Below are 12716 nucleotides of genomic sequence, written 5' to 3'. Positions count from 1 at the left end.
TAAAACCCCCCCCCCCCCCCCTCCCCCAAAACCAAAAAAAAAAACAATTATTGACTTGACTTTTTATATTAGTTTAAATATACCAAAATTATCAGTAAAATTTGTTTAGTATTTAATTATTGTAACTTTAGATTAAGCATCTGAATAGATGATGAAGTGTTCTTTCAGGTATTTCTAACTCAAGCTTTTGTGTGATATTTTTAAGTGTTCGTTGTATAGATAAGCTAACCACTTAAAATATCGCCTTCTTCACTTATACACATTAGTCTCAATAAATCGTAAAATCAATCTCAAACTTGTATTTCTAGTGTCTAAGTGAAGTTCACTGAAAATTTAAGGGGTTATCTATAGACTATGAATTCAACTAGCTTCTTATTATTTATATGCTACTACATTTGATCCAAAATATTCAATCTTTTAAGGTTCTTACTCATGTCTTTTCAAGGGAGAAATTTCATAAATAGCTATTTTAAACTTTTGTAATGAAAAAGTAGCTATTGCATCAGTGTTTCAACTTTTGCAAGAAAAATTCTAGATAATACCAAAGATTTCAATGTAAAAATTAAAATTTCATGACAATGACTATATATTTTTCAATAATAGGCTGAAATGTTATTATATTATTCCATGATATAACTATTTATGTAAGATCGTATTTGAAAACTAAACATTCTTATGAAGTTCCAAAATTCAAAAGATAGAACTCCATGACAATGTCTTCGAGTTTCATATGTGGAATTTGAAACTTCAGAAATAGTGATTCTTATTTAATTATGAGGATTGAAAAGTGATTATTTGTGAATTTTGTCTTTCTTTTTTGGAAATTCACAATATAACCATATAGCAATTGAAAGATTAAACGTTGTGATGAATTTCCACATGTGAAATTTAAAACTTTAGAACATTGGCTATTTTTCAAATATCTGTATAAAATCCATGGGCTTTTGTCATCAGCAACCAACTTGATATTTTAACGGCCCAATATTAACTGAGCCCATTATGCATTTGGCCCAGTTGATCATAAAATGTGATCCTTAAAAATTATTCTTAAAAAAAACTTCAAATTCTAGTTTAAAATATGTATATTATATGTAGTGATTCCTTATATGTATCTGTAATGCTATAAAACTCACTTTTTCTCATACTTGATTATGTGTTCAAACATCAAATATTTCTCAATCGTAATTGATCAAGATGATCTAACACCATAGGCGATTGCCAAGGATCATCCTCTCAATCCTAGGAAGAACCTAGACGGTTTCTGGAAGTATCCTTGACTTTGTTATTCATAGTAGCAGCTTGCCAAGTGAGAGAATGAGGTATGTCGGATCGAGGACATGAAGGCTATAACATAGAGTTGGAGGCCTTGTTTTTGGAATCTTGAAAAATTGTATTAGCATATTTATTAGCTATCTAGATTAAGCTTCTTCATATTATGAATAGAGGTGGTAAATATTGAATATTATGAAAAATATAACGAATGAAGACGATGTTCAGATTCATGTGTAAAGTTCCTCAAAGAACATGATATATATGCATAATATACTATGTCAAAAGCACCTCAATAAAATGATATTGTAACCTAATGAGACATTTATGAATATGATTAAAAGCATGACAAGTAATTCCTTATCACCCAACTTTTTGTAAACTTGCACTCTTAAAATTGCTTATTAAATAAGGTTCCTAATAAGACAACTTTAAAAACCACTTTGGACAACAAATCGAAAGGAAATTTAATTTAATGCAATATATGTAAGAGTTGTCCAATGAAATTATAAGCCATCGCCTTATTAGTTACCCAGAAAAACAAAAAATGTATATATTTTACTATTCAAAATTATATCTAGTTCGAAAATTGTTAAAATTGATAATATAAATTTCATTAGTGAGAATGTTGAATCATTAAATCCTATATCTTTTCTATTTTTAGAAATAAATAAAAACATAGTACTAAAAGTTATATATTTTTCTTCTTTGCCTTAATTTCATATTCCTATAAAAGGTGAAGAAAATCAGTTAACTGCCAGTTCTACACTGTTCTAATAAATAATCAAATTAGGCAAGAAAAATAAAGATTAAAAAAAAAGTGATGAAAATAAAAATAAAAATAAAATTCTAACATGACACGTGTCATCATCAGATAGATAGACAAGTAATCCTAGCCCTTGAAATCTATTCAAGAAAACAAATAACATTAACAGTAAACATTAAACAACAATGTGTCTGTTTTTTGGTCAAATTTGCACTAAATTTTTGTACTTCCAAACAAGATTTTGTTTACCCAAGAAAAAAGTAGAGTTAAAAAAAAAAAAGTCAAAAAAAAAGTATTTTTAGTTCCTATTTTATAGGAGAAATTGGATATTACCCATTTTGCAGACAGTTGCTTTGCTTTTCTATTTTTTTGGGAAATTTTTGTTAGGTGGGAAATGGCGAAATCAGTGGAGAAAAATGAAGTTGTGTCCATTGAGCTTCCAGCTCCTTCTGGTTGGAGCAAGAAGGTATCTTTTTTTATCCTCAGGCTTTAAGTTTATGTTCAGTTCTTGAAGTTTTTTTTAGTAAAGTTCCAATTTTTATGTTGAGTTTATGTAAAGTTTGTTTCTTTAGCTTTGTTGTTTGCAAATTTTTAGCAATGGGTTTTGTGGGTGTTGTTTAATTTTGCTTAATTTGTAGTTCGCAGGTTGAATTTTTGATTTTGGTGAGTGAGGGTCAAGATAGGGTTTTAGCTTGTTTAGTTCTTGAAGTTCTGCTGAAAAGTTCTAATTTTTTGTTGAGTTTATGTAAAGTTTGATTTTTTAGCCTTGTTGTTTGCAGTTTTTCTACAATGGGTTTTGTGGGTGTTGTTTAATTTTGCTTATTGTTGTGGTTCTCAGGTTGAATTTTTGGTTTGGGTTAGTAAGGGTCGTTTAGGAGATGGGGCTTTTCTCAGGTTTTTTCATGTTCAGTTCTCTAGAAAAGTTACAATTTTGTGAAAGTATGCTTCTTTAGCTTTGTTATTTGCAGTTTTTCTACAATGGGGTTTGGTTAATTTGCTTATTTTGTGGTTCTGAGGTTGAATTTTTTGTTTTGATGAGTAAGGGTCCTTAGGAGATAAGGTTTTGCTCAGTCTCTAGTTTCTTAAAAAAGTTGCAATATTTGTTGATTCCATGTAAAGTTCGATTCTTTAGCTTTGGTACTTGCAATTTTTTTACTGGGTTTTGTCTAATTTTGTGTAGTTATGTGGTTTAGATGTTGAAGTTTTGGTCTGGATAAGTAAGGGTAGTTTAAGACATAGAGTTTTATCTTGGTTAAGGTAACCTGATCTCTTGTTTCCCAAATATTAAACGAAAAGGAAAGAAAAATCTATAAAATATACATGGAAATAGACAACTAAGACTTTTCAAATCTAAGGAAGAAGAAGAAATAGCTTCTAAACTAATTTGGTCGTCGGCAAGTCTCTTTCTATGTGAATCATCCTACATTGACTTCTAAATGCCGGATGGTAAGTACAACAGAATGATCACAGGGTCTCAAATGACCTTTTCTTATTTAATCCTTTTATCTTTTTCATTGAATGTCCTTAAAGGGACATCATTTTATTCTATGTTCGGCCTACCTTCTGTCAGATTTAAATCATTTCTAATCTTGTGTAATCTTATATAATCACACATCCTTTTTTTTTTTGATAACCGAGAAATCCGTCTGTGACCCGCCCTTTGGACCAATCACAGCCTTCTAAACTCGGTGGATAATGGGCCCGCCCCTCTACCCTTCTCCACTTAAATACCGGGCTTCGCTTTGCATGGTGTGGGGCTTGAACCTGTGACCTAAGCCACAAATCCTCCACCTTTTGCCACTTGAGCTAGGCCTTGGGGGCTACCACACCTCTTGGTTAAGGTATTATTGATGAACAGAAAGCACCAAAGAACTGCTACGGAGGTTTAAGAGAGGGGTTTTCTCCGGCTTTTGGATTTTCCCAAGTTAACTCCCCATGCTATCTTGAAAAGTTCCATCTTTTTTGTTATTTTGAGTAAAGTTTGTTTCTTAGCTCTGGTTTTTGCAGTTATTCAAAAAACTGGTTTTGTGGGTATGGTTTATTTTGTAGTTTTTTGGTTCCGAGGTTGATTTTTTTTTGGGTTTGAAGAGCTAAGTTGCTTGAACTCCGGTGCGGGTGTCCAATATGGGTGCGGATCTAGAGGCCGGATCCTTCATGATCAAACTATTAAGATTCGGGGTACATAACCATGTATGTATCGCGGCCCAAATCCATGTGACCTGCACTCGAAGCTCTACCTGACCCGAGGGAACCAACCTTAAAACCAAAGCATGAATACAATCTTTAAACCAACCACCTTTCATTTAAAAGAAAATTACAAGGTAAAGAGTTTCTTGAGACTGAACGCTGGTGGGCGGTGGCTACTCTAAGGATAATCCAAGGGCCTAGTGGTGCTGGAGGGATTATTAGAAATGAGCATGGTCAAATAATCAGTGCCGGTGTGATGCCTCTAGAATTATGTCTAACAACATGGCAGAAGCTATGGCCCTTAAATCTGGTATCAACTGGTGTGTTTCAAAAGGGATCAAAAACATTGTGATGGAATGTCATTCTAAGTTGCCCACTGACTAGGTTATGAACCACCTTGGAACTTATGGGAGACCATTGATGAAATACAGAAGCAAACTTCTAAATTTGACAACTGGAGTATTTATCACCGTTATAGGGAAGGAAACAACGTGGCTGGCATTTTGGCTAATTGGGGTCTCAGGCGCAAAGAAAAGGTTCAGTTTTTTACTACAATAGGCTGCCTAAAGATTTTAGAGGTGAATTGCGAATGGACAAAGCTCAACTTCCCTCTTTTAGAAGGAAAATACATAGGAATTCTCTCTCCTGAAAGATACATGTATAAAATTCACAATTTTGATGTCCCTCGACTGTTTTATCTTGCTAAATGAAGTTTTTTGTACCTCATAATGCCATCTTATTTTGTAGCTGATTTGAAATTCTACTAGTCCCATAGAATGGAGGGTTCCCATTCTTAGTAGGTACAGGGAGATTTATTCTCCTCTGTTTTCTACATTTTGTTATATATGTATATATATGCTTCCACTCTCTAGTTGTAGAGATGGAGGAGATTTAACGAAAAAGGGTGAGGAGTTCCATTCATGCATGTACATGAGTAGCCATAGAAAGACAGCCCAAAATAACAACCACAACTGTCTATGGAATTATGACACAAAATGAAATAATTAACCAAGACAAGCGCTGGTGACCAAAAGAGTAATAATAGATGGCCTCCATGAATACAAGTTTGGAGCCTCACCAAAGTATTGACATGGGATGTGGAACAATACTATCCACGAGGCCCAGTCCTTGAAAATTAAAATGGAAATTTGTCCAACAAGCCTAAGCTCCACATGCTGTTTTCCCAAGAAGTGAGCCTAGAGTTGATAAAATATGATACATGCATAACAATTGATATAAGGTGGAACATTTATATCAATTAACGATTTGAGTCGGAAAAATTATAAATAATGTAAAACATGTTCTCAATCATTCTTTAAACACCAAGCTTTACGTCTATGTTGTTTGAACTCTTTTAACAATGTCGACAACTACATGTTGAATCCTCCAAAAGTAGTGCATTTTTGGAGGATCCGACGCAGGTGCGGCAACAAATTTGGAGAGTCCCAACAATCTTAGCTTTTCGTAATCAAGACAAGTTATTCATCTACAAGGAGTACCACACTATAACCGACACAATTGAAAAGTCAATTAGGCTATGTACCTAGCGGCAAGTATCATATGCCTTACTTGCTCAAGTCGTCTCATCGTAGTGCTGCACGAAACGATTTAAGTCATGCTAAGTAGCACAATAGTATCCATCCTATCACGGAGGCACTCTGTCGAAGTTCCAAACCATAAGGTTAGTTCTATGCCTACACCAGCACGTGTAGTTTCATGACCTAACAAGGAAAATATCCACGGCCAATCTTGGCGAACTCGAGCAACTCCCAAAATAGTTTATATCTTACTATTCAGCATTTATAGCCAATCCAATCATTTATGAAAGGTTAAGTAAAAATTAGGTTTTACAATTCATGAAATTCATTTAATAAAAGTAGTACAAATGTCACTTCTTCCTTATTTAGCTTTAAGAACCAAAACGACATTTCATTTCAAGAATAATGATATCAATAGCACATAGCGTGTAGTATGCATGAAATGGTGAAATCCCAGCCCACTTGTCCCCACAAGTTAGGATTCACATTTACAACGTATTGCAATATGTGTTTGGAGGAAAAGCTCTGAAGTATAGTAGGTTTCAACATACCTCGAACCGCTTTCCAAATCTTGTCCCAATGGATCCAATGATGCTAACAATTCACAATCTACATATCCGAGCTTACGTAAATCATTAACACGTCACAATAATACCAACTAAATTAGCCAAGTGACTAGCACTTAAATTCGACTTCATAAGTTTTAGCAACAATCTTTATTATCCAATTTGAAAGTCAATCTTTGAGTTTTAACTCCAATTCATCCATTAAACGTGTTATGGAATCTAGTCGCTCCACTAGATACCCAAACAACATCGTTTAAGCAAAACCTATCACTATTCATCATCTCTACCAACAAACATCCAATTTCAAGAAAAACTAGAGGCAAACTATCCATTGTGTAATCCCTATGGTGCTATACTACTAAATAAGAATTTGAAATCGGTAATCATTCATCTTAAAACATCCAGTCAACAATTTGACTCCTCCTTGAATAGTTAGTTCTATAGAGTTCCTTCAACGTGAAATTCCTGATAGCTATTTATGTGAACATATTTTCTCGTGAGTGTGATCTTCTACCTTTTTATTGTAGCTTTCTCTCTCTTGTACTCTTGTTGTTATGCCATTAGTTGTCATTGGGTGGAATTGGAAGAAGACCATCGAGACAGGTTTGGGTCTACTTTGGTCTTTAACATAAAGTGGATGAATCTGTGTGAAAGTACGCGAGTGGGGGAGGAGGGGAAGGTAAATTTTGGATAATCAAAACTTAGTCGAGTTAAGCTGAATGCAGTTTCTGCTTAGATAGAAAAGAGATAGCCATGTATCACCTATAATTTAGAAAGAGAATGTGAATAAATTAAGGGCAAAACATAAAATGACATCAAATGTTTTTATACTTGTTTGCGCACCAATGTGGTGCCTTTAATCTCTTTGCAAATGTTTTCAAAGTAGTACAATCACTAGTGGTTTTATGCATTCACCACATAATGTTTATCAACTAGCTTTTCTCACTCACTAACAAACAATTACAGATTCTAGTGTGCTTGATATCAAAGAGCTATATTTGTCTTCACTTTACTTCAAATTTATAGGGAGCTTGAGTTGTTGCCATTGAACCTTCTCTTGATACTTGTTGTGTCTTTGACTGTTATTGATTATTACTGAGTAAGTAATGGCTCCTTTCTTGAATTCAATAAGAGCTGTTGTTGTGTAATCCAAGGGACTCTTAAATGTTAGCTGGCCTTTCTGAAATAGAGACTTCTTTTAATTGTTGATTTGTGGGCTTTCTTCCTTCTGGGCTTCAAAATTTGATCTCTGAGCTATTCTTCTTCTGTTGGCTTTGTATTCTTTTGTCTTCATACAATCTTTGGGCTTCGGCGTTTTGTTCAACCATGGATTGAACCAAGCTTCGTCAGGGCAATCTTTCAATGGGATGTTTTTATTCATCTTTATCAACTATTCTGCCTTTTTCTGCTTCAATCAAGATGTACTAGGGCTTTACCTGCCTCACATTCTCCCTTTTCTTTCTTAAATTACTTGTTTCTAAGAAATGAAGGGTGTCTTCGGTACAAAGGAAAATGTTTTCTTGGAAAATAAGTGGGTTTTTACTTATTATCTTGTGTTCGGTACGTAAGCAAAAAATATTATCCTAAAAGCATTTGCATTTAATCTAGACAAATACTCTGCTATGGGAGGGGGGAATGGGGATAGGGTTGTGGGGTTGTGGGGATAGGGACTATGGGGGTGGAGGTGACGATGAGGTGTGTTGTGGAGGGTGGGGATGACACAATTAATATGAAATGCCACTTGTGGAATTTGTTTTCCCTATGTCCACTAGGGAAGTCATTTTCCTCATTTTTAAGCAATTTGTTTCCTAGAGAATGTTTTCCAAAAAAATTGACCCACCGAACATGAGAAAATTTGAAAATATTTTCCTCCATACCAAACACACCCGAAATGTGTTCGTTTTCTTATACCTTTCACCCTCAGGGCCTGTAGAAATGAAGCATGTATCAGATCTTTCTAGATATGAGATTTTCTTTTAGCTGAGAAGTGAGTATCATGGCACATGTCTATGTGACAGGTTAAGTTCCATTGTTCATCATTTCAGCACAGTAGTTTTGACAGAGTTTTATCGTTAAGATCTTGTTTGGCATCTTTGAGGAACACCTTTTTCCAGGAAAAAATTGTTAAAAAATATGTTGTATATATGCTAGAAACATTTTCCAGAGATGTTAAAAAAATTGTTGAAAGGTATGCCTATCTCGTATGAGAGTCAGATTATGTTGTCATTAAGCTGGAAGATTTTTCAGAGATGTTGTGCAACGGCATTACTTTGATATGCATGGGTTGGATAGTTGGATGAGTAAACACAATTTCCAGTACGAGAAGACAGTTGCTTGATTTGGGAACTTTTAGCATAAAGCAACAGGGCTATTAGCATGTTACGGGTGCTTGATGTGCTAAGGGGTCGTTTGGTTCACGGTGTAGTTATGCAAGGATTGTAAGGGGCTGTAATGTAGTAATAATAATGCAAGTATTGTGGTGAATGATAATGCATGAATTTTCATAAATATTATTACTGTAGGAACTGCTTTATATCTGATTTTGATTTTCTACTGAAACAGCTGTTTGAATGCAGCTAACAATCTGTGTTCTAACATATCTCTATCTTCATGGATATAAGTTAAGCAGGAGATTTGAGCCTTTGTTGCTCGTCATCTTTATTCAGTAATGGTTGTGTGTTTCAGAAAGACGTCCTAGATTACTTGCAACTCTTTTGAGCATTCTTTATTTCTTTTCCACCTGAACCAAGGACATTTTGAGGAACTCAAAAGAGAGATTGGAGAAGATTTTTCAGGAGAGGTAGAGGTAGACCAAAGAAGTATTGGGAGAGGTGATTAGGCAGGACATGACACAGTTTCACTTACGAAGGACATGACCTTAGATAGGAGGGTGTGGGGGTCACGGATTAGAGTAGAAGGGCAGTAGGTACAAGTACATTATCTTGCTGTCCGTTCATATCAGTAGTAGTAGTATTGTTCCTGTTGTTTCTTGTCCTGCGGTTTCTATTACTATCTGTTGATTTCTTGTACCCTAACTATTGTATTGTTTTGTTGTAGTTTCTGTTTTGTTTTGTTACTATATGTTGTTTTTGTTAGTATTTGTTGTTCCCTTGAGCCAAGTCTATCTTAAACAACCTCTCTACCTCTAAGGTGGGGGTATGGTCTGTGTGCACTCTACCCTCCCCAAATTCACTTTGTGGGACTTCACCGTCTATGTTGTTTTTGTTTCTTTTTAAATTTGACTCTCTTTCTGTTCCTTTGCAGTTTCTGCCTAAAAAAGGAGGTACTCCCAAGAAGAATGATATCGTATTTACTGCACCAACAGGGGAGGAGATCACCACAAGAAAACAGTTGGAACAGTACCTGAAGTCACACCCTGGTGGTCCGCCAGTAGCGGAGTTTGATTGGGGAACTGGTGAAACCCCAAGAAGATCCGCAAGGATCACTGGAAAGGCAAAGGCAACTCAATCTCCTACAGAAAGTGAGTCTGCTAAGAAACGAGGCAGAAAGTCTTCATCTTCGAAGAAGGATTCCAAAGACAAAGAAGTTCCTAAAGAAACTGAAGCAGCAAAGGATGATGACATGGAGGAAGCTGAAAAGCACGAGAAGGACACTGCAGCAATGGAAGCTGAGAAAGATGTTGAAAAAGAAGAAGATGAGAACCCAAATGAAACTCAAGATGGAGAAAGCGAAGTGGAGAAGAAAGATGAAATCCAATCTTCTGAGAAGGATGTTGTGAAGGAGAACTTAGATGAAGGCCAAAATGTCGACAACAAAGTAGAAGATGCTCAAGTTGAGAAAGATGTTGAGATGGCTGATAACGTTGGACATTCTAAAGATGTTGAAGAGGCTCCTGTTGTTAAAGCAGCTGATGGTCCTGACGCTACTAAAATTAACGAGGAGGATAAGGATGTACAGGTTCAAGAAGTAGAAAAGGTACCTACTGAAGAAGCTCACGTTGAGAAAGATGTCAAGGTGGCTGATAACGATGTTGAAGAGGAGGCCCCTGCTGATAAACCAGCTGTTAGTCCTGAAGCTACTAAAATTAACGAGGAGGGAAAGGATGTACAGGTTCAAGAAGTAGAAATATTACCTACCGAGGAAGCTCAGGTTGAGAAAGATGTCAAAATGACTGATAACATTGGACATCCAGACGATGTTGAAGAAACCCCTGCTGATGGTCCTGAAGCTACTAAAATAAATGAGGAGGAAAAGGATGTACAGATTCAAGAATCAGAAAACAAACCTACTGAAGAAGCTCAGGTTGAAAAAGATGTCAACAATGTTGAAGAGGCCCTTGCTGATAAAGCAGCGGAGGAAAAGGACGTACAGGTTCAAGAAGCAGACAAAGTAGATTCCAGCGCCACTGAGGAATTGAAGCATCAAGCAGAAGGAAAGAGTACTGATGATCAAGATAATTTGATGAACATTGAAATAAGTAAGGTGGAGGGAGAAGTAACTGAGAATGGCAGCAATGCTAACGAGGCCAAGCCTTGAACAGCGGTTCTCTCTAACTCTAACATTTTGCTCTTCTTGCTTCATTTGGATGACTGTAGTGTTGTCAATTATAGATACTCTGATTGTTCATGAGAGACATCTGTATGCAAAACCATATATTTAGGTCCTAAATATTGCTCTGTAAGGATTTATCGCCTGTACCAGAACTACTGTATGCCATAGATTTAGACTTTCAGTAGAGACACTAGTTGTGCTGAGGTAATTTGTAGTTGTCCAGATCTGCAAAACTTCCTGTTAGAACTCAGTAATGTAAGCTTATAAAAAGCCTGTGTTTTCTTGACTAATGCGGGAATTAGCGAGTCAAGTTGCTTCAGTTTGTTGTGGTGTGATTGCGTTCTTACCTTTCATTAATCCATCCATCAATCAACTATCCCAATCCAAAACTAGTTTGATGATTGCTCAGGTGCTCTTTGTACAAGGTCATACAATTTTCTTCCCTCAATCTGAGTATTTGAAGGAGAGTCTTGGTGTAACTAGAGAAGTTGTTGTTATGTGATCAAGACGTCATGTGTTCTTGCTGTGGAAAAAGCTTCTCGTAGAAATGTAGGGTAAGACTGCTTACAATAGATCCTTCTAGCCCTGCCCTTCCCCGAGTAGTTTTTTGCTTAGACCCCATAATTGTATTGGAAAGTTGATTAAATAATGTTAGAATATAAAATTGTAGCAGAACTCATAAACTTCACATTTTGGCTCCGTTTCAAGTCTAGTACACAAAAGAAAGTAAACCTGATAACAGAAATCCAGTCATTTTGCTCAGAGATTCAGCTTCAACTGGAACTCAAATTACATTGTATAACTCAAATGATTCATTTGACAGAGGGAAAAAAGACAATGTAAAAGAATTATTACTTTGTGGTTACACAAACAGTAAAAGAAAGTTAAAGGTGAAAACATGTTGATATTGGACCAAATTCTCTTATAATATGCTAATTTCTTTTTTTGCTTCAAAGCCCTTTTAGCTCTTCAATCAACCCTGTTAATGTTGTCCATTTCTCAAATGCACTAGCTGATGCCACAAAAGCTGTTTTTGATCCTTCAATGTCATTCTTAGTAACTGCATAACACACATTAAACAGAGAAAATTAGTTAATTTTGCTTTGACAAACCGAGTTAAGTGAAGACTCGCCTACTATGTGCTTTGACAAGGGTCTATTGTACGCAACCTTACCCTTTATTTTTGCAAGAGGCTGTTACCATAGCTCGAACCAGTGACCTCCTGGTCAAATGGCTGCAACTTTAGCAGCCACCACTCTATCGAACCTATGGAATTTGATATATGTGCTTTCTTCGATCTTGTGTCTTAGTACATGGTATACTTACCTAATCTTGAGAGCCTATGTTGGTTGAACTCTGCAAAAATGTGGACAGGTGCATGTCGGATCCTCTAAAAGTGATGCATTTTTGGAGGATCCAATGCAGGTGTAGCAACATCTTTGGAGAGTCCGAGCAACATAGTTGAAAGTTGAGTTTCTTTTTACATCAAATGGCATACCTTTGGGCATATCTTAAACCTAGCTTGAATCTCTTGTTTACTTTTTCTTTAGAAAGTTGTAGTTTGTGATAGAGGGAGGCTAAATATGAGACAAGTTGCAACCATAGTCATCTTTGGAGTGTCAAGGAAAACTGTTGGTGTTTTTTTAAAAGTGGGGCAGCAATAAAATGATTGAAAATGTCTCTGTATTTTTATTAATCATAATAGGGCTTTAAATAGCCAACTTGATAACATAATATGCAGAAAATCTGCATAACAAGAATTTAAAAAGACTAAATAATCTCAACAACTAAAACAACCTAACAAATATTTAAAATTCAAATTCATCCTAAAACTAGGTAGCTTATTATTTTAAAAAATGACTGCAGTAACTAAAAGCA

General features: G+C 35.6%; 2 protein-coding genes across 2 annotated transcripts in view; one reads left to right on the top strand and one right to left on the bottom strand.

The window, feature by feature from the left end:
* The first annotated feature begins 2239 nt into the window (after positions 1–2239).
* Positions 2240–11128, top strand: LOC102597291 (methyl-CpG-binding domain-containing protein 11-like). Its single transcript, XM_006345162.2, has 2 exons — positions 2240–2501; positions 9591–11128. The coding sequence occupies exons 1-2, from the start codon at positions 2430–2432 to the stop codon at positions 10821–10823; spliced, it is 1305 nt and encodes a 434-aa protein (XP_006345224.1). The 5' UTR covers positions 2240–2429; the 3' UTR covers positions 10824–11128.
* Positions 11129–11565: 437 nt separating this feature from the next.
* The window catches only part of LOC102596967 (thylakoid lumenal 16.5 kDa protein, chloroplastic), an 8426-nt gene continuing 7275 nt past the window's right edge, over positions 11566–12716 (bottom strand). The window contains exon 4 of the mRNA XM_006345161.2: positions 11566–11898. Coding sequence (XP_006345223.1) covers positions 11789–11898 — 110 coding nt within the window. The 3' untranslated portion in view covers positions 11566–11788. The remainder of the gene's footprint in view (positions 11899–12716) is intronic.

This window comes from Solanum tuberosum, unplaced genomic scaffold, assembly GCF_000226075.1.
Source record: "Solanum tuberosum cultivar DM 1-3 516 R44 unplaced genomic scaffold, SolTub_3.0 scf00063, whole genome shotgun sequence".
Taxonomy (NCBI): Eukaryota; Viridiplantae; Streptophyta; class Magnoliopsida; order Solanales; family Solanaceae; genus Solanum; species Solanum tuberosum.
This window is presented reverse-complemented; position numbering and strand designations above follow the sequence as displayed.